The 23,055-nt window shown below is 36.8% G+C and overlaps 1 protein-coding gene across 1 annotated transcript in view; it reads right to left on the reverse strand.

The window, feature by feature from the left end:
• The window catches only part of LOC124556276 (muscle M-line assembly protein unc-89-like), a 135,654-nt gene that overhangs the window by 29,721 nt on the left and 82,878 nt on the right, over window positions 1–23,055 (reverse strand). The window contains exon 5 of the mRNA XM_047130260.1: window positions 16,165–16,306. Coding sequence (XP_046986216.1) covers window positions 16,165–16,306 — 142 coding nt within the window. The remainder of the gene's footprint in view (window positions 1–16,164; window positions 16,307–23,055) is intronic.

Below are 23,055 nucleotides of genomic sequence, written 5' to 3' on the forward strand. Positions count from 1 at the left end.
AAATGATAGAAAAATATTGTATGAACTTCCTTATTGTTCCCTTCACTGTACACACAGGTGTCTTGGAAATTAAACTGTGTTAATTACGTATAGTATAATTTTCTTAAGCAAATGAGATACTGTTGTTATTTTTACATTTGTGGCCAGCAAAATGCATGTTGATTTCAAACCACATGTTGATTCCCATCTGTATCTTGCATCCTGTATACATCATTGCTATATTAAACATGTGAGCAATGAATTAAAATTTTCAAATTTTTCAATTGCTTTACTATCAACACTGTTTAATATTTAAATTTGAAACATATTGTAAGGTTGCCAAGTTGTTTAATACTCACTGCAAGTCTTTAACTGATCTCTATGATGTTCTATTATTACTTGAGAAGTCCATAAATAAATTTTATTTTCCTTCCTCATAGTACATCTACTCCTTATTTGTCTCTATTTTATGTATATTGTATTAATTTTCATTATCTTTGCAAGATTTAAAATGTTGCCAGCTGCCTTCCAACAGCTGACAGCCATCAATAATTTAAAGTAATGTGATTAACTCTCAATATCGAACACATTTTCAGAATATTTTTATGATCTTAGGAATTGTCATATATTATGATTATGGAACATATTTAAATCAGTCAGCAAACATTTAAGGATTAGAGTACAAAACACAGTTATTATCGTTTCCACAGTGTTCATTTTCACTGATTTGTAATAAAATTATACAAAATCAGGACCAGGTTATACTCTTTGCCAGACTGAAAATATGTGACAGAAACTAATAAATCATAAAATGTAGCTGTCATGAACATCACTATTCATGTGCAGTTTTTTATAGATCCCCCCCCCCCCCCCCCCCCCCAATGGACTGTGACACCTGCCAGTTTCAACAGTTTTCCCTATAAATATATTTCATTAATATTGCCAAAGAGTGACCTCAGCGAGATTAATGTGATGATGAGAACAGCTTAGTAATGAAAGCTTTTGACACTCATCATGAAGTGAAAAAAAAAAACAGCATGAAAGATTGTTCTGTTAATGAGTATGAACCAGACGTGTTTGTCCTATAGTAATCTGCTACTGGTTCATACTCTTATTCCTACAAATTATATGGAAAGTTGTGTCATTATTTCAAGCTCCAGACACTTGAGAACCTTTCATGTTAGCTTTGATAATCACAAAGAAGCGTATTTGAGTTTTAAATTTTATCTTACTTGTTACTACAGATTCATTTTTATGAATTAACATTTTCCTATGGAAAATAACAACCAAATTTATAGCAAGAGTAAAATTACAAAATAAATAAGTACAACTATTTGGTGATAATCTCCCAGATGAATATAGCTTATCTGAAAATTCTAACACTGCCTTTACTGAAAATGAAAAGGAACAGTTTAATTAGTAAACCTGAAAAGAAAGATATCAAAACATTGAAATAAACACATACAAACCAATAACATCCACTGAATATATCATGACATGTGTAATTATACACTGCAACACTGTAAAAAAGGTATAACACAGGCTGCATTCAAAATATGCACTGACAAATATATAAAACAACAAAAGCTTCAGAATATAAGCCTACATCAGAATTAAAGAAACTGAAACATTCCTGTGATAAAACTACAACAACCATTTGAATTTGAGTCACATGAGGGTGGTATATTACCAATTCAAAACACTATAATAATCAGAACAAAGAAATAAAAAAATAATTGGGGACTTTCTTTTTATTAAACATTTTGAAAGAGTTATTTCTCAAAATACAATAATTTCATATAACTTGTTAACTTTAGTAAGAAACCTCATTGATACTGACTGATATGTAAACACAAAGACAGCCTGATCACATTTTTTACTCATTTTTCCATGAATAATATTTCTAATTTGAGAACTTGCAAGGAAGAAATAGGTCAGAGACAGCTTCTGTAAAATTTCCATTTGCTTCAAATACAAGGCTACTTGTACAATACTGCTTTCACCTGAACAGTTCTTCTGCCACTTCAAGCTTAAGGCTATTTTTTTTTTTTTATCATAATTATTCTGACTATTTTTAAGTCATTAATATTACGCTCATCCCCTGTTCATGCATACTGATTCTAAACCACTCATGTATCTATCTTAATGAGTTTTAATGTTTCTTCACTCCCTCAACTCAAGCAGGTGCAAACTTTTAGACAACAGCCACAGTATAAAAATGTACGATCTTTCAACAATGTTGCATGAAGTGGTTAAATTTTTGCGAGCTTTCAACTGAATACTATTCAGCCATTGTCATGTGGTAACTGACTGACATGAAGTAATCATCCACATTCTTGATGTCATGTGCAAAGTCACGAACACTTGAAGTAATAAGACAAGCCAGATATTTTACTAGAGTATAGGTCCTCATCTCAGTGTCGTAGATGATAAGTCAAAGAGGTGACTCCTACATACATAGTTGAGGTATCTTCTTTACATATGCTGCTGTGAAACTTTCTGATAAATTACCAGACAGACATAATAGTCTGACAGACATAATAGCTTGAAAAATAAATTGAAATCATATCTCCTTGACAATGCCTTGCATTTTGTGTCATTTAATGAAATGGGATAGATAATAAAAAAAATTAAGGATTTTTTTTTAAACAAAAAAAAGAACCTTGATTCATGTGTGTATTTGTTGTGCACATGACACATTACACATCATAGCAGTTACTGTGGAACTGATCAATGGAACACATGACTGACTAATTAACTAACACATATAAATTGAAGTCCGGTGTCCCAAGTTCAGTCTGTAACCATGTTCCAATTTCTGCCTGTATGTTCAATTTCTGTCTGTATGTTGAGGCTAATCTCAGGAACTACAGTAAGGATTTTGATCCTGTTTTGACTGAATGATAAACTGATTTGTGAGGAACATTTGTGTATATAACTTCATAAATATTTCATGGAAATTTGCTGAACTATGGTGAATTAAAGACCCAAATAACTTTGATCCAGTTTAGACTGATTCAAGAGGAAGGTTTGTGCATATAACTTCATAAATCTTTCATGGAAATTTTCTGAACTATGATGAATTAAAGACCCCAATAACTTTGAAAATGATACCATTATCACCGAGTGGTACAGCTGTTGTAACTATACAGAGCAGTGGAGCTTGAGTGAAACCTGTGCTGGCCATGACAGCTAGCAGTTAACCTGGAACTGAAAGGTTGCAAGATCATATCCCAGGTTGCTCACTTATTTTTCACTCTGCTTTTTAACCTACCATTCACCTCTCAATGATGTGGAGATGCCAAAAACAAAATGTGGTTTGGATTCTACAGTTAGCTGTGGGTCACATTTCCCCATTTTCCCAATTGGATAACTGGTCAGGGACACACAAATTGCCAATTGATGCCCAACTTAAACACTTACTTCAGGCCACTGAGCCACACGAAATTATTATTACCAGGATCTACACATCTATACATAATTCTTCTCCCATATATACATTTTTCTGCCTGTATATATGGCTCATCTTCCCCAGGGACTTCTATACAGGTTTTGATACTCACAGTGGACTGGCAATGGAGCCTTCAAATGTTCTGGGGGCATGAATGTTATATGTTCCATATTTAATTGGCGTTTGAGTAATCTCTCATGGCAGTGATGGGAGGTGTGACCTACTGCGCCACCAGCAGTGGCAGGAGCAGGACTTGGCAGTGAGTTCCAGCTACTGGGTGGCTCTTATAGCCAGTGTAGGGCACAAAGCAGGCCAGCGACTACCTCACTGGCAAATGAGCAGCTGTGGCAGTGTGGCACCTTTGATGCCCAGCTCATATTGATAGGCAAGTTGTGGTAAGTTATATGAAAGTGATGACATTCAGTTATCTAATTTTGTACTCTGAATTTTAATCATAACTCTATGCACTTGTCCATAAACGAAAATGCTGCTATGCCAGACAAGTTGTCTGGCTATAGACAATGTGTTATCTGTGTGAAGCGGTGGTGGGTCACTTATACTGTATAATGTATGTGTGTGGTGTGTCTCTGAGGGATGAGAGTCTTCATTACTCACTCTTCCACTTACAAGTATGATTCTGAAGGTCAAAATGTATACAGGACATCCACTACCATCTGGTACAAAATAATACTGTCTTAAGCACTCTACTGCATCAAGAAAAGGTCATCCCACACGCCAAAAAATCTGCCACAAGAACTGAGCCATCTACAAAAACTGCTCCACAGAAAGAGTTACAACCACTGCCAGATTTCACAGCCGATTTCAAGTGGACCTGCCAAGCAAGAGAGCAATAATCTTGCATTTTTATCATTTTGTGACTCAGTGACAGGGAAGGTTAGCAGATTCTTGAAGCAACACAACATCAAATCAGTCTTTAAATTCCCATCAAAATATAACAAACTATGAGGCCTGAGAAGGATGGCATAGGAGTTGCAGTGCTTGACATATGTAAGATATGTCATGAGTGTGGTTACTATAGGTCAGGTAGAAAATGAACACTTACAGCAGTGCTGAATAGAATATGAAAGATGAGTCAATCTCTGCCATCCTAAGAAATGAGTTGTGGCAGAATATGCTTTGCAAAGTGAGCACAGAATTATTTCTGGCAAGATATCCGTCATTTCTGGTATAGTTTAACAAAAAATGCATTTGACATTAAAAAATATTGCATTAAAACCTCAATAAAGATGGTAGCTTGCAGCTCACTACAGCATGGAATCCAGCAATTGAGACTATATAATGACATGGCCATTAACTTCATGGGAGTCAGTACCAAATGACAATGAACAAAGAGTAATTCACCAAACACTCATGGAAATCTAATCATTTGACACAGAGGAAGCTTGAGAATATTGTTAATCTTTGACCTTATAATTATGATGGAATATGAGTTATCTTCTAACTTTTCCAAATCCCTAACACTAAACAGCGATTAAAACTAAATTTATATAAAATTTTGATGATTTTATTAGTCTTTAAGTCATAGTCCTACAAGTAATTGCACTTCATGATGGTCCTGTAACTACCAGCACACTATTAAACTATTTATCACTAAATCACCAGGAGTGTTTAATTTGTTATATGTCAGAATAAATAGAGAACTTCATATGAATTCCAGCAGACTTGGAAAATTTTCTTTCATTTTCCAAGTCAATTTCTGTTTAATATTCAGAGCAAATGATGCAATCAGTAACTTTTGCTGGAAGTGAGAAGTAAAACAATTAGCAGATATAGAGTGGAACATAGCATTTAAATTTTTCTGTCTAGTTTAACACTTTACCAATCAGTGAATAGCTAAATATTTCCAGTGCATCTTTGTGTAACATCTTTTTATTTAGAAGTTGGTGAGAGATACAACTAGCATGGAGGTCCGTATCATAGCCCACAAAAGTAATTTTTTTTTTTCAATTAATTAGTAAGTATTTTTTAAATGTGGATATGCCACCTCTCTAAAGAATCATGCCTCATCATCATTCACATAACAGTCCCATATACTTAGTAGGTTACTAACATTTCCTGCTTACCATAGGTTAATCTCAAAGGGACACAACCCATTAGAACAAGTCCATGATTACGTCAAAACAGTTCATGAGCGAACTATTGGATGTCAGTGTCCAACGGGCACAATGACTGTTGCACACTGACACCTGGCAGTTCATCTGTGACCTATTTTGACATAAAGTATGTCAGAAGAAGCTGACGAATCACAAGTCAGTGATTAGCTTTTAATTTCTGTAACAGTTTCTGTATGTGACCTCCACTGAAAATTAACATATGTAATTCATAGTTACACATAATATGATCAATTTTCTGACCACAAAATATTTGTTAAAACGTGCTTTTTGTCAATATTGGTAATGGTAATTCCTAAATATAATAACTGTAGTCCCACACTACGTGAACAAGTGGCATCTTGAAGTGTTGGGTATTCTGGTGGATATCAGCATCATTCTTGCATGATATTTCAATAATGTGACTTGTTATCTTCATCTGGTGCTACCTAATACTGCTCGAGTGGAACAGATCCACACATGTGGATGGATATGTGTGTGTGTGCGAGTGTATACCCGTCCTTTTTTCCCCCTAAGGTAAGTCTTTCCGCTCCCGAGATTGGAATGACTCCTTACCCTCTCCCTTAAAACCCACATCCTTTCATCTTTCCTTCTCCTTCCCTCTTTCCTGATGAGGCAACAGTTTGTTGCGAAAGCTTGAATTTTGTGTGTATGTTTGTGTTTCTTTGTGTGTCTATCGTCCTGCCAGCACTTTCGTTTGGTAAGTCACATCATCTTTGTTTTTAGATATATTTTTCCCACGTGGAATGTTTCCCTCTATTATATATATATATGAAAAAATGTCTGCTTGTGTCTGTGTATGTGCGGATGGATACGTGTGTGTGTGTGTATACCTGTCCTTTTTTCCCCCTAAGGTAAGTCTTTCCGCTCCCGAGATTGGAATGACTCCTTACCCTCTCCCTTAAAACCCACATCCTTTCGTCTTTCCCTCTCCTTCCCTCTTTCCTGATGAAGCAACTGTTTGTTGCGAAAGCTTGAATTTTGTGTGTATGTTTGTGTTTGTTTGTGTGTCTATCGACCTGCCAGCGCTTTTGTTTGGTAAGTCTCATCATCTTTATATATGCTCCTTTCCCACCGTAGTAGGTTCCAAGTGTTCCAACTGTGCTTCACTCCACTAGCAGCATCCTTAGGTGTTCCATTTTTGGTCCAGGGTGCCTGTCTGTGGGCTGACTTTTTTTTATGCTCTTCTGTAGTTCCAGGTGTTGTCTCTGTGGTCTGCTCCAACTAGAAATGTTCTTAGGCATTCCCTCTTCAGTCTAGCATGCCAGGCCAAATACTGGTGTTTCGTCTTTGATCTCACACACCCATCTACACACTGGCATTCTCTTTTTGGTCCAGTGCAGTTCTAGCTGTTCTCTTTGTGGTCCACTCCCACTAGGAGCATGCTGTGATGCTCCGCCTTCAGTACGGTGTGCATGGTGCTCTTATCTGGTGCTTGTTTCTCATGTCCATACCCTCAGTTCTTCTTTTTGTGAAGTTCTGGTGCTGCACCCATTGTGTTTCAGCAATTCTGGTGCAGGATTCCAGGCTCTACTGAGTTGGTACCCAGTATCAAAATTCATGAGGTTTTCTGTTACCTTTGTCTCTATAGACTCTCTTATAACACTGTCCCAGTATCTGGGGGTCTGTGACAGAACCCTTATTTCATCAAAGTTCATGGAATGACTGATTTCCAGACAGTGCTTGGCAATGGCTGACTCAGTTGCCTATCTCAGTCAGGTGTGCCTCTGATGTTCTTTGCATCTGATGTCCACTGTCCTAGTTGTTTGGCCAATGAGTTACATGCCGTATTGGCAAGATATATTATAAATTCTTGGTTTTTGTTGTCCCAGGTTGTCTCACATTTCCCAGTAGCCATCTTATTTTGTTAAGTGGACAGAACAAACCCTTGATGTTGAGCTTTCTGATAATCCTGCTGATTTGGGCAGAAATAGATTCCTAATGGGTTGTTGCCCTGTGGACCAATGTCTCCACAACTCAGAGCTTTTGCAGTGGGCAGTGATAGATGCTGGCATGCAGGTACAAATCAGTGTGGGTAGGTTTGCCATACACACTCTGCCCAAAGGAGCCACTTGCTCTCCGTTTTGACAAGTACATCCAGAAACAATAGCTGACCATCCTTTTCCAACTCAATGGTGAACTTAATATTTGGAAGGCCTGTGTTCAGATGTTCCAGAAACTCATTTAGCCTATCTATAAAATGAGGTGAGATCACAAAGGTATTGTCCACATACCTGAAGAAGCATGTGGCTTTGTATCAAGCTGTCTTTAATGCCTCATCTTCAAATCTCTCCATGAACACATTGGTAACCACTGGAGACAAAGGTATACCCATGACTAAACCTTTTCATAATATTGGCCCCATACTGAAAATCAACTGAGGTCAGTATATGCCTGAACAGACCCAACAGAGCAATGTCAAATTTTTCTGCAATGAGTCTTTTAGTGGCACCCTAGTGAACAGGGATACCACATCAGAACTGACATATTAAATTTGATACTGTGATATGTAGTTGCATGAGACATTGCAAGACGTACTGCAAGTTGTGGATGTGGTGAATACACTTCCCTGCATATGAGAACAGCAGTTTCTTCCAGTACTTAACTGTTTGGTACATTTATGTGTCAATGTTGCTGACAATTGGGAGAAGTGACACACACTCTTTGTATACTTTTGGACACCCTTGATTGTACATAGTTGCTTAATGACCTTGTCAGGCAAGCCAGTTTCCTTCATGAGAGTCCTGGTCGTCTTGTCTCCTTTGACTGTAGGGGAATATCGAAAAAGTCTGCATGCAGGGTGCCCCAGAAGTTGACACACTTTCTCATCATCCTGCACTCATCAGCCTGCTGCAAATGACTGTGCAGTTCCATTTGCCTACTGCCAACATCACAATGCTGCTGTCTTCCAAGAGTCTCTTAGAGATGGCTAGAACAAACCCACACACTTCTTCAGGTGTGTGGTTGATACCTTTGTGATCTGGCCTCATGGTACAGAGGCTCAAGGAGTTTCTGGAACACCTGAACTCACATCACCCAAATATTAAGTTCACCATAGGACTGGAAAAGGATGGTCAGTTGCTTTTTCTGGACATACTTGTCAAGAGGAAGGTAGATGGCTTGTTTGGCCACAGTATGTATCGCAAACCTACACACACTGATTTGTATCTGCAAGCCAGCAGTTGTTACCACAAAGTGCAGAAGAACAAAATTTTGAAGACATTGGTCCACAAGGCACACACCTTGCCACACATAGATAGTTTGGCAGCAGAAACAGAACATCTATGATCAGTGTTTTCCAAGAATGGATTCACAACCTAACAGATTCGGAAGACCCTTGAACAAACTACTCCACCACACACTACCAGAAGAGGAGCAAGATAAGGCAAAAACTGTGATACATCTGCCCTATTCAGGATCTTTTTCTGCCAAAATCAGCAAGATTCTCAGGAAGCTCAACACCATGTGTGTGTTCTATCCACTTACCAAAATAAGAATATCAGCCCACAGATGGGCACTTCAGACTGAAAAAAGAATGACTACAGAGGCTGCAAGGGGAAGCAGAGTGCAGACTGAATGCCTGGAATCTTGTATGGAGGGGGAAGAGCATAGGTATAAATTCTGGACCTGTTCCATTCGATGGGCAGTCTCGGGTAGCACCTAATGAAGATAATGAGTCATGCTGTCGAATGTATTATGCAAGGACAACACTGATAAGTGACAGAAAATTACTTGAACAAATGTTGGAGAGATCAAATTGTCTGCCACAATACATTTCAAAATTCTTGAATCTTATGTGAGTTTCCAAAACATTGCTCTTTGTAATGTCTGCAGGGCTCACACTCATTAAAGGCTACTCTCAATGTTAAATAAATTCAGGTTTTGTTATTTACATCTCTCCCTCCCCCCCCCCCCTCTCACTCTCACTCTCACTCTCACTCTCACTCTCTCTCTCTCTCTCTCTCTCTCTCTCTCTCTCTCTCTCTCTCTCTCTTGTGTGTGTGTGTGTGTGTGTGTGTGTGTGTGTGTGTAAATAAGGTTACACACTGAACACTGACTCAAAATCAAATGACTAACACTGATAATCTTCACTGCATACTTCAATCAACAAAATGATCAAGGGACAATAGAAAATTAGAGCCTGTGCAATGATTTCCTCTGATTATGAGATGACTGACTGAGACACCAAACAAGTATAAGAATACTTATTATTCATATTTATCTAAACTTATTTACTTTTTATCTTTGCCCATGGACTCTTGTCTGAGAATTTTCTGTTGAGAGTACTGTGCCTGTTATAAATGTTTGTACATTTTAATATGTCTGCCTTGCACATATTTTACTTTGTTTGGTGGTTTAATTTTTAATAAAATTTATACAGGGTGATGCATCAAACTTTTTTTTACAGCAAATGACTTTGCAATCAAAGATATTTGAAATTTCTTCTCATGTAGACAAATATTGACCAAGGGCTCACAAAAAAATGGACTGTTGTGTTTTTACAACTTCGTCTGCCTCGATAGCTGAGTAGTCAGCATGGCAGAATGCCAAGTTAAGGGGAACAGCTTTGATTTCCGGGTGAGTCGGAGATTTTCTCTGCTTAGGGACTGAGTGTTGTTTTGTCTTCATCATCCTATCAGCTCCATTGACACGCAAGTCACTGAAGTGGCATCACCTAAAAAAAGACTTGCAGCAGGCGACCGGTCTACCTGACGGGAGGCCCTAGCCAAATGACATTTCATTTCACAACTTCATTAATCACTTAGGTACAGGCATCAACTTTTTTCATGAAATTATGATATTTCTATGTTCCAGAACAGCAGAAAGCAAATTCAGTGATATAACTCTTTCGCAGGTCTGACAAGAAATTAAAGAGTGAAAGTAAATTGATTATGGCAATTTTTGTGTTGTTGTTGTTGCAGCTAAAATGGCAGGCCACCTGCAATTTCATGTCACTTTCCATCAAAATGTTCTATCATTGCATAAGATTCTATGTCATGAATTATTTATCTGTTTGCTACAAATAAAAATGCAACTGCTGTCTTTAATTTATGAGACAACTCTGTCTGATAAGCTGATCAAAGGTTGTTTTGCATATCACACTGATGATCAGTACATTACTCAGTGTGTAATAACTGTTTAGTGATCTTATTACAGAGGAAAATTTCTATAATATAACTGGTCAACTACAAAATTCAGGAGTATAGGTCAATGTATGAAGACCAAACTTAATAAAATACATGAGTGTAGTAATTTAACATTTTATGGATTACTTGCAAGATACTGCAGAAAAGTTTTACAAGAGCATGAAGAACAAAATAGCTGTTCAGTACAGTGCCAAAATATGGTCTCCTGACGTTAATATCTAAATTTGGCACAATTATGTAAGTTGTCATTAAATTGGTGTCGGTTTTTTCCTATCAAATGGTGATACTTATTTCATCACATTTTATTTTATGCAAGTTCCACTCTTTCCTGATAATTACAAATCAATAAACTATAAACTGTTAGTTTAAGTTTCCTGGTTTACACAATGCTGCATAATACACACTTGTTCAGGAGTTGAATGTCTACAAAATCCTTTGTATGCAAGTGTTGCTCAGTACGACGAAAAGGAATGATCATTCCAGTGGAGAACTTAACAGAACCCAAATCAAAACCCCACCATCATTACATTGGAGGATAGAGTCTATTGTCAGTGTCAACTATGTGGTCTCCAAGGTGTAAGATGTGGAAGCATTTTCACAATCATTGCTGAAGAAATATGACATGAATCTTAAATTATGCAAAGAACTGGAAAACATCAAATCTGTTCTAGGAATCACAGTAAAATCTCTGGTAATAATTGCCTGTTGTAAAATAAAAATAAGATATAGACACAAAGTTAATTTGTTGAACATAACCTGAAACAATATTGTAAAATTTAAGACACACAATGAAACAACTGCTTCAAGATAAAAACACAAATAAGACAAGAAACACACTAAACAGAAATAGGAAATGAATCATTATACAAACAATTTTCATAAAGATAAAATAACAAATGATACAAATATATATTAAGTCACTGGATTCTTCTGGTGTTGTGGTTTCATGTACAATCTGGTAGATGGATGGTGACATCAGACAGCAACCGATAACCGTAACATGCTGCAATGAATACTATGTAAGATATAGCAAGCTTCTGAACAGCTAAGGGCTACACTGGAGTATATGGTAGTTTGTAATTGCATGAAAGTACATTTTATACATATCCAAAAACTGAGTATTATACACAAGTGAAATTAAATTAATTTGAAACAATATCTAGCAGTAAAACAAAATTTTTAAAAATGTTATAGTGCATAAAAAGTGAGTAAAGCATTTTTGTTATTTGCAAAGCAAGATAAAAGTTTCATTAAAGAAAGCAAAAAGACATGTAGAACCCACTATAGCATACCAACTGTCCATGTAGTACTCACTCTTTGCCTAATTTTATTCAGTCATCTGGTTCATTTTAAAGAAATTGAAATAGTAATACTTACCATAATTAACAAGTTATGACATCATGCTGATGGGACACTATTTAAAAAATCACTTAAGAACTCAATATTTAAATGAATGAAACTGTGTAATGATACTATGACAAAAGCTAACCTGACCATATACCATAATGCGTAACGCACAGTGTGTTAGCTTGAAAACCAAGGAGGTGAGCCAGACGTAGATCAAATCAGCACGGCAGATTAATTATCATGGGCCAGCCTGGATATGGTTGCCCATGTAGTTTTAGGCAAATGCTAGGCTGGGCCCCAAATTCCACCTCAGAGAACGTGATACACGAATAGTTAAAATATGACAACACACAGAATAAAGATTACACAATTCACAGACAAATGGTGGACACAACTGCCTTCCCACAGGTTATCTTAATGACTGGGGTGTCCGGAAGGGCAACTGACCATAAAATTAAGCAATAAAAGGAAAAAAGAGGAAAGAAAGTACTATGAGAAAAGCCATTTCAAGGCTTAAAAGTTCAAGGGATAAGCCCTTGCCAGAATACAGCTAACACAACACCAGCCCCTGCAATACAGCTACTATTAATGCACGGAAAACAATTGTAACAATAAACTGTCATAAGACATCAGGTTCTCAAACTTTATGTGAACACATAACGTAGAGAACTAACAAAACTGCACATGATGACAGAAAACCAATAGTGTTTCAAGGCGACTTGGTAACAATAGTACTTTTAGTAGCTAAAAGCCTGTTTTACACCCACACGCAGGACTAACAGGGCTTATATCTTCAACTATAAAGCAGTCAATAATGATCTAATTAACACGTTCCACATCATAACGACTACCATACTGTGTAATTGATCAATGGAACACGCAACCAACTCAGTAACTAACTAATAATGGAACCATCTGTCATACTTGAGAGTGAATACCTGTATAATACTGTTTCACAATGCTGCTTTCTTATTAGAGGAGTAACAAATAAGTACAGGAATGAGGCAATACAGGACCACAGCTACTGAAGTACAGGACCACACCTACTGTAAATTGGTTATTGGTTATCATTATCTTCTTATAGCCATGACTTTACTGGAAAATGAAACCGGTAATTTTTTTACACTTACACTTTCTCAATCAAGCAATTACCATATGGCACTATACACCGAGGTAACAAAAGTCACGAGACAGTGATAAGCACATGTACAGGTGGTGGTAGTATCTCATACAAAAGGTATAAAAGGGCAGTGCATTGGCAGAGCTGTCATTCATACTCAGGTCATTCATGTGAAAAGGTTTCTGATGCGATTACGGCTGCACAATGGGAATTAACAGACTCTGAATATGGGATGGTAGTTGGAACTAGACACATGGAACATTCCATTTCAGATATCTTTAGGGAATTCAATATTCCAAGACCAATAGTGTCACGAGTGTGCTGAGAATACAAAATTTCATGCATTACCTCTCATAGTGGACAGTTATGCACTTTTCCTTTAATTCTACTAAATTGATAGGTAAAATAAACTAAGCCAAACACAATTTAATTGCATCATAAAATTTGATACAGAATGCTGACAAATCATGCCTTGTAAATGAGTTGGATTGTGTGTGTGTTTTTTAATTATGTATCTTAGTTTTATTGATTTAGTGATGGTCCTTACAATATGTTTTTCTTCAGTATTCACAATCTCTAAGTTCACTTTTTTTTTTTACATCAAATGAAGACAAATATGCAACTATACACACTTAGTAATAATGACGCATAGGTTTACGGGATCATTTCACAACATAATCTTTCAGACAAGTATTATAATTACTAAGGAAAGATATAAAGATGGAATGGTTCACTTGGAAGCCCTATGATTTCATTTTTGTTGTGGACAAGTACAAGCCACAAACACAAACATACAAGATAGTTTGCAAAGGTGCATTACAATACAGTGGCACCAAAATAAAGTAGCTGACTTAATCAGTGAAACAGTACTTACACAATAACAGCTGAGATGTGATGTGGCAATGTATCTTATTTCATAATTTATCAGTACAATGATTGGTGAGGACAACTACAATGTGACTTTTTCACAGCTGATCAACAATAAAGCCCAGTTAATACTAGAACATGCTGTCACATCTCGGTCATGTATGTTTGCATCAGAGGACTGTATCAATTTAATATAAAAATATATAACTGTGTAGATATCATATTAACTTTTTGCATATTTACATGAATGTGTACAACACAGAATACAGTAATCCACCCAGGGCAATCCCGAACACGAGCAGCAATTACTAGTCTTAACTGGACTACACTCTCAACAGAGAATGGGAAAAAACATACAACTTAATTTGCAGCTGAGTGAGATTGCTCTAGAGAGCAGGCCAAACCTGACAGTCACATGAAGCAGCTCACAAAAATGATTAAATATGTTTAAAAAAGAAATGAAATCCAAATTCTTGATTAATATTCATACTGTTGTACTGTCACATCCTTTGTACTTGTAGTTACCAGCTCCTGTAACTGCTCACTAAAAGCAACATATGATTAGAGAACAAAACAAGAAAGATAACAAACTCACGATGATTCTCCCACTTGATGGCAAGATTTTTTGATTGGTTACTGACAGAAATTCACTCACATAAAACGCTGTTAGAACACTTGAACACCCACATTATTAATTAAGCTGATTACATTTCTGAACCAACAAAATTAAAAACTGAAAACCAGAAGCAGAAAGCAAATGTACGTGAGAATGACGGATTCTTTGTAGACCCGCTAGCAAAAAAATATATGTATATATATATATATATATGCATATATATAAAAATAGATATTCTTTTTCTCTCTCTGCTGTTCTCCCAAATATATTTCACCAGAAGTTAAAAAATAAATTTATAAGTATATAAAAATTGAAAAACAAAAATAAAAAGTAAAAACTTCTGCACACAGATAATAAAAAGTATATGAACAATGCACAATAAAATCTGCCTGACATTATGAACAGTACAAATTATGTGATAACAAATCCAAAAGAGCAAAATAAAGAAAACAGTAATGATTTGGCCATTTTGTTCCCACAAGTTACTTGATAAAGCATAGAAATGTACACTACCAGCTAATTAGTTTGTTCATTTCACGTCAACACTGTTAAATAAGAAAATTTAGCAAATAATTCATTGGATTCATGCTAGGTACAGTCCTGTAACTAAAGATGAGTTTGTATATCAGAGTGTTTGTTAATTCACTTTGTATTTCTCCCTGTGCACTAAAATTCTGGTATCTCAATCTCGTGTAATAAGACAACAGGTAAGTGTGAATGCAAAGAAAACATTCCAACAGAAAAGCCTCGAAAGGGTCATTACAAAAGCATGGATACTGTAACCCGTAACTGGAATAAATGGTTTATTATTTTTTTAATACGCTCATTGGCAAAGTAACTTAATGCGTATGGAGTGGCAGCAACGCTTGGCTGTGGTGCCAGTCAGAGACACTACACTGTAATTTTTGCTCAATTACTAGTGCAGCAAATGGAGGGATAACATCTATTAACATTTTATACTTAGAAACATATTTCTTGACACACTGCTGTTCTGAAGACTTTTCTTCCTGCTGTGACTTAGTGATCATAATATGTTGTGTGTGTCTGTGTGCGTGTGTGTGTGTGTGTGTGTGTGTGTGTGTGTGTGAGAGAGAGAGAGAGAGAGAGAGAGAGAGAGAGAGAGAGAGAGAGAGAGAGAGAGAGAGAGAGAGAGAGAGAGAGAGAGAGAGAGAGAGAGAGAGAGAGAGAGACCCTTCATGACTACCAACACAAGCAACCTGTGGGAATATAGGAATCACTTTGAAAGCTGTTTTCTTTTTAAAAAAAATCTAACTGGGGTAAGCGAAGGATCTACAAATTCTACCCCATTCCTCCGTCCCCAAAAAAACAGATGATAATGACAAAAATAAGTGGAAACAGTCTGATTATATAACACAATTATTCAAAACATTTTTTAAAAATAATTGTCAAATGACATGTCACATAATAAGCATCATTTGTACATTGCGTTCTACGTAGAAACCATCTTTCTCCACGGACAAAGTATAAAAGCAAAAAATACTTACTGTCAAAATTCAGGCTTATTGTTGCGTTACTCTCTCCTAATTCATTTTTAGCTGTCACTTTGTATTTGCCAGCATCCTCAACAGTGACATTTTTAATTTCAAGTGTTGCAAAGTAGGAATGACCATCCTTTTCAACAGACAGCTGTAAAACAAACCACAAGATGAAATTTTAATATATTTTTCTTGCTGCAAAGATATCTGTGTGAATTGTCGTATTAATGTTACCGCACTATAGCAATTCTACTGATCATAACAAAAGCCCAACACCTCTGTGTTAGTCAGTTTTAAAAATAATAAACTCATATTGGTATGGTACATTAATTGGTCTACTGCAGGGATGCTCAACACGTCGACCACGATCAACCGGTTGATCGCCATAGCTTTATCATCGATCTTTTAGATTGAGCTTTCAAAACCTTTTTCCAAAATCTCTTGAAATGAGCTGTTTTTGTGAAATATCTGTTTGGTGACAATGAGTGTTCCGCGCAGTAACTGTACGCGGTAAATCCCACAACACTATCTTCGCTCCTTTCATTCCCATTTCCATTTCACCACCTTTAATGCTCGCGCCAAGCAACAGTCTTTCCTCTTTCATGGTGAGGTTCCTACTTACGAACTGCAAAATTGCAAGTTGCCGGGTTGTGACTGACAGATGCAGTGAGCAGGGAGAGCATTGAGGGTTTGCTGTATGTAGCATAAATATCTGTTTTCAAGATTCCACAAAACAACAGTGTGCATAGTCAGTTAAATACTTTGTGTTATCAAAACTCAGTTGCTGTTTGTGCTGACATGTCAAATAACTGCCTTATCACTCATTTTTGAAGCAATTGCAATCAAAATAGTGCAACAATACACACTACAACAGCACATCTCAGCAACAATGCATGTGACAAGTTTTAGTTCTCACTTAGTACCGTATTTGCGAAAAATGAGTGCAGCTAAACACAGAAAAACATGCCACTTCCATGGTAAGTGGGAAGAACAGTTTATTGTTGCAGTGCACAAAGACAGTTGTTTATGTTTGATATCTAATGCTAGTTTAGCCTTATCTAAAAAGAGAAATAATGAATGCCATTTTAGAACAGTTTGTAAAGACTTCAAATTGGAAGCAGCTGTTGGTAGTGAGTTGAGGAGAAAGACACTTTCTAATCTTAACAGCCAATTACAATCACAACAGTCATTTTTTGGAAAACCTACCGAAAAAAAGCATCGAATGTAGCATCAATTTGTGTGTCAGAAGTAGTGATGAAACATGCAAAACGATTTTATGATGGCACAGTTGTTAAGGAGTGCTTTGTGGCAGCTTGTCAGTCCTTGTTTTCAACATTTAACAACAACTCAGAGATAATATCAGCTATCAGAGATGTGCCTCTGGTAATACCTACAACCAGACCAGTGGAATCAATGGTGGAAAATACAAAGTGTCAGCTGATAACAGATTAGCAATCTGGTTGTGTTTCTCATTTCAGTTACACAAGTCATGCATTTCTGCTGACTGCAGACACTTTGTACATGATCTGTGATGATGGTACTGTACTTCCTGTAATGTTGCAGCATATAGCTCAGAAACAATGTACAAAATGGTGCCATGGTTATGACGCTGACTCCACATGATGCAGGAGCAGGGTTCAAATCTTCAACTGCCATTGAAATTTACATTCTTCATGTCTAATTGATTAAGGTGAATGCGACAAGGCATTTTTCATAAAGGCACAGCTGATTTCCGTCCTGCCCATTTCGAGCACATGCCCAAACTCTTTTGATCTCATCTTCCTTCTCTCATTTAGTACCAATGTGTTGTAGGGTATACAGGCATAGGAACTTTTGTCTTTTTTTGATCCAGCAAATCATCTCCTGATGTTCATTACACATATTTAGGAACATTCTGGACAACTTTACTAAACTACCATTGACTCATCTCATATTTAGTTCACAAGCTGTCAACTGAAATAAATGCAAGTGACAGATTTCAGCTGCTAAGTAGCTGTCATGGGAAAACTGAGCACCATCTATTCTGATTTCAGGGTACATTGACCATAAGGTTTATGAACAAAAGCCACTAACTAAATTACAATCTACTATGCCTCATTTTTTGTGTTAGTAGATACGGCTCTTTCTGCATTGACTCAGGTAATAAATCTGACAAACTTATTAATGGGATATACTATAAATTTCCAAAATGGTATCACCAATAGTCTTCACTTGTTACTTTCCTTCCAAGTTCCATGATATACTAGCTCATCACCATTCCTAATTCACCTATCCCACTCACATTTCATGATACCTAATGCAATCTGAAGAGCACAGATGGTTCAAATGGCTGTGAGCACTATGGGACTTAACAGCTATGGTCATCAGTCCCCTAGAACTTAGAACTACTTAAACCTAACTAACCTAAGGACATCACACAACACCCAGTCATCACGAGGCAGAGAAAATCCCTGACCCCACCGGGAATCGAACCCGGGAACCCAGGCACGGAAGAAGAGCAAAGATCCAGTTTAATTTTAAAGTAATTTTCTCCTCTGCCTTTGTTACCTGTAATACCATAAGAGAGTCTCATTATGTGTCCCCATTTTCCTTTCAATTGTCATTCTAGTAGAGCAATCAATACAATCATGACATCTCAAAATAACTAGTCTACAGCCAACTCCAACATTTGACACCCATTAACTGGAACTTCATAAGGCATGGTCCTATTGGAGGTGGTACATCCTTGCCTTGGAACTGGCTTATCCAGCCAATATAGGAGGACGTACAGTTTAATTTGGACTCTAAACTACCATGCAATTTTGATTTTTTCACAAATATGAAAAATTGCTAGAGGTGGAAGAAGCGATAAGTGGAGCAACAATCTTGGAGACAACTGAAGATTGAACATCAAATCTTTGGATCTATAATCTGGCATTTACCCACTTTCCCAGGAAGCAACAATATTAAATACACTAAATTACGCAAAATATTTTCAGTATCTTGGAAAGAAAAGTGAGTTCATAAAATCTCTGAAATAAAACCGTCACATAAACAAAAACGATTAAAAAATTTGAAGCTCATTCAATATGAAAAGGTCTGTTATTTAAAAGTTACAACAACTTAAAAAACCAATGAAGTATTGTAGTGTCACAGCTATTACGCGATTGCAGATTTTTGCAGTAACTTTGTTACGTTATGGCAAGCTGGTTTGGGAGCCTGCAGTACAGTAGTGTTCAGTGGCGGCCGGCATGTGGCATGCTGTATGTGTCATAGCCCCACCTGTCACTAAAGCTGACCATGAGAATGCTCACTGTGGCACATACTAAAAATCACTTATTCACCTCACCTAAGAAACTAAATAACTATGTTAAATATTAGCTGTTTTATTTCAAATTTGGTACATGACCTTTTGTTATTCAGACGAGTTTTGCAACGAAATTTGATACCGCTACATATAATAGTCTCAGAGATATAAAAAACCTATTAAAAAGTACTTAACCAACACTTAAGAAACTAAATTCAGACAGTAATAATAAGAGTTTATATTTCTTTAGTTATTTGAAAACAGTAATAGCACTCTTAGTGTGGTGATTTATTTTATAAGGATTTTCAATTCTAAACTTTTGATAATTTTTCATTCGTAATGGAAATAACAGTTTAAAAGATAATATTTATATTTTGTGTTAGGGTGAGAGTAAATGAGAGTGAATGTGAGTGTGTATGTGGGACATATGTCAAATTTCAATTCTATATTGTATTACACCTTACGTAACTAGCAAGTGTTACGCCACCAAGATGTCATGAAAAACTGTGAATCCCCCTAACTGGCAGATGACATATGTCTATGAGTGTTTGCTTTTGTAATAAGGCAACCAGAAAAGTAGTAAGAGGATAATCAGTTCTAAAGTATATTTCAAGTATAGTTTTCTCTTAGTTTTCATTTCGTTTGGTTCGGTGGAATATTTTGTTAATGTTTGCAGCATGAAATGACGTAGATGCATCTGCGAATGTTGACTGGAGTAAAGCAGATTGAGCTCGAACACGATCATGAAAGATTAATCTGATTGGCTGTTCGTTTTCATCAACCAATGAGAGTAAAGTCTTTCCTGCACATTGGGATGAGTTATATGCCCTGAAAGCAATGGCACTGAAGCAGTCGTGGACTAGCTGCTGGACGAGAAGGTCATGTTAGACGTGTCCGCAAAAATTATTTGTAAAATGAAGAAAAGACTGTTATATCACGTTCGGTTTGTAACGCTGTGCAAGCAGATGCAGCTACAGACAATTCTGTGAAGTTTGGGAGATTTTGGAGTGTTTGTTGTAGAGAAAAACTGCATGTGAAACTATCTGCCTTTGTAAATAATTCTGCGTGGTGTGTTCAGTATGCATTTACAGAACATTTTGGCGAGCATCTTCATTTGAAGAATCCACTAAAAATGACTGAGTGTGAAACTCATTTCGTAGCAGAGTATTGACTGTATTAATCTCGTAATATTTTGGGTTGGACTTAACACATTTCTGGCTGTCTTGCGTGCGACATAAGCTGCATGAACTAGTAGTGGATGTGTTATCAACGTAAATGTGGGCTTGTTGACACCATAGTTAAAAGACAATTAAAAAGAACATTAGTATCAATAAGCAGACATTTTCAATGCAGGAAGGAAGCATCCCCTTATGCCCATTATTACTAGAGGTTTGCAGGTTTATTTTGTTATCTGAGTTACGGTGACTATGTAATCGTAAGTATGGACGATGGTTTTCTTCAATGCTGCTTTTAACATCATCTGTATAGTGCCTACAAATGCAGAGCAACAGATGGTGAACAAATGCTATACTGAGGTAGGTGGACATTAATTTTGCAGGATGCTTTACTCAGTGCTAGCGATCAAGAGACGAAACCGCCCCACCACAGTATCACTTAATTCAAATGTTTGTATAAGTTCAAATGAGCTAGAATTTTTAGTGTTATGACCAAAACATTTACATCAAAGGTTTAAAGAAAATATCTCAGACTGATTTCTTGACTTGAGATAGCTGAGCAAGTAGGTACATTGGCAACACCTGTGCAGATACCAGCTGCATCAGTTAAAAGTGGATAGAGTGCAGTTTGAAAATCAAGAAAATGGTCAGATTGCGTGCAGTGACATGGAAATTAATTCACAAAACTTGCATCAAGAATTTTGTTGCTGTAAAACCAAACCGTGAATGTGGGTTTGGGATGTGTAACCTGTAAGCAATAGTTTTATTGAAACACTAAGCTAATTTCAAGGAGTGTGTCATGTAACCACTGAAAAAGACTCAAAAATACATGCAGACCCAGTGCAAAACCACAGTTTTAGTAAAAACAGGAGCACCTCTCAGTGAAGTGGTGGAAACAAAAATGAGAGCTATTGTGAGATAACTGGTGGAATAAATAACATCTAGAGAAATGAAGGTCACATTATCACATGAGTTTTAAAACGAGACAGAAAGAGAAAAAGTATGCAAATATTTTGTCATTAGTATTCAACTGCAAACTAAAACTGAATAAGCTGCAGAAGAGTTGGAAATTAAGGAGATGGAACCTGGACAAACTGAAAGAATGAGAGACTGTTGAGAGCTTCAGAGGGAGCATCATGCAATGCTAGACTGAACTGGAGAAAAGGAATACAATAGAAAATGAATAAGTAGCTTTGAGAGAGAAAATAAGCAAGGCTGTAGAGCATCACATAGGTAGAATGCCAAGGTCTAGTAGAAATCCATGGAAAAACAAAGAAGATATTGTATTTAACTGATGAAAGGTGAAAATATAAATACGTAAAAATGAGCAAATGAAACAGACATAAGGGTATAAAGATGTCCAAAAAATGAGACAGAGAGAAAGTACAGCATGGTTAAGCAGGAATGGCTAGAGGGCAAATGCAAGCCTATAGACTCATGCATAACTAGGGGAAAAATTGATGCTACCTATAGGAACATTAAAGAAACTTTTGGAGAAAAGAAAACCATCTCTATGAATATCAAGATCTCAGATGGTAAACCAGTAATAAGCAAAGACCGGAAGGCTGAAGACTGGAAGAATATACAGAGGGCACAAATAAGGGTAAAAACTTAAGGTTGGTTGGTTGGGGAAGGAGACCAGACAGCGTGGTCATCCGCCTCATCGGATTAGGGAAGGATGGGGAAGGAAGTCGGCCGTGCCCTTTCAGAGGAACCATCCCGGCATTTGCCTGGAGTGATTTAGGGAAATCACGGAAAACCTAAATCAGGATGGCCGGACGCGGGATTGAACCGTCGTCCTCCCGAATGCGAGTCCAGTGTAAAACTTAAGGGGAATGTTACAGAAAGAGAAGAGGAAGTAGGTGAAGATGAGATGGGAGATATGATACTGCAAGAAGAATTTGATAGAGCAAGATACTGATGATACTGAAAGACCTAAGTGGAAACAAGACCCCTGGATAGACGACATTCTCGCAGAATTGTTGAGATCCTCAGGATAGCCAGCCATGACAAAATTATTCTACCTGGTGTGTAAGATGTACAAAACAGGCAAAATACTCTCGGATTTCATGAAGAATGTAACAATTCCAGTTCCAAAGTAGACAAGTGCTGACAGGTGTGAATACTACTGAACCATCAGTTTAATACATCACGGTTGCAAAATACTGACATGAATTATTTATAGAAGAAATAGAAGAAGAGGAGTTTGAGTTCCAGAGAAATGTAGAAACACTTACAGCAATACTGATCCTGTGATTTATCTTACAAAATATACTGAAAAAAGGCAAACCTATCTTTATAGTATTTGTAGATTTAGAATGAGCTTTTGATAATGTTGACTGGAGTACACTCTTTTTGAGAGAGGATGATGGTATTCAAACTGTACATTAAACAAACATTAAAGGAAACCAAAGAAAAATTTGGAGAAGGAATTAAATT

This window comes from Schistocerca americana, chromosome X (assembly GCF_021461395.2).
Source record: "Schistocerca americana isolate TAMUIC-IGC-003095 chromosome X, iqSchAmer2.1, whole genome shotgun sequence".
NCBI classification, from domain to species: Eukaryota; Metazoa; Arthropoda; class Insecta; order Orthoptera; family Acrididae; genus Schistocerca; species Schistocerca americana.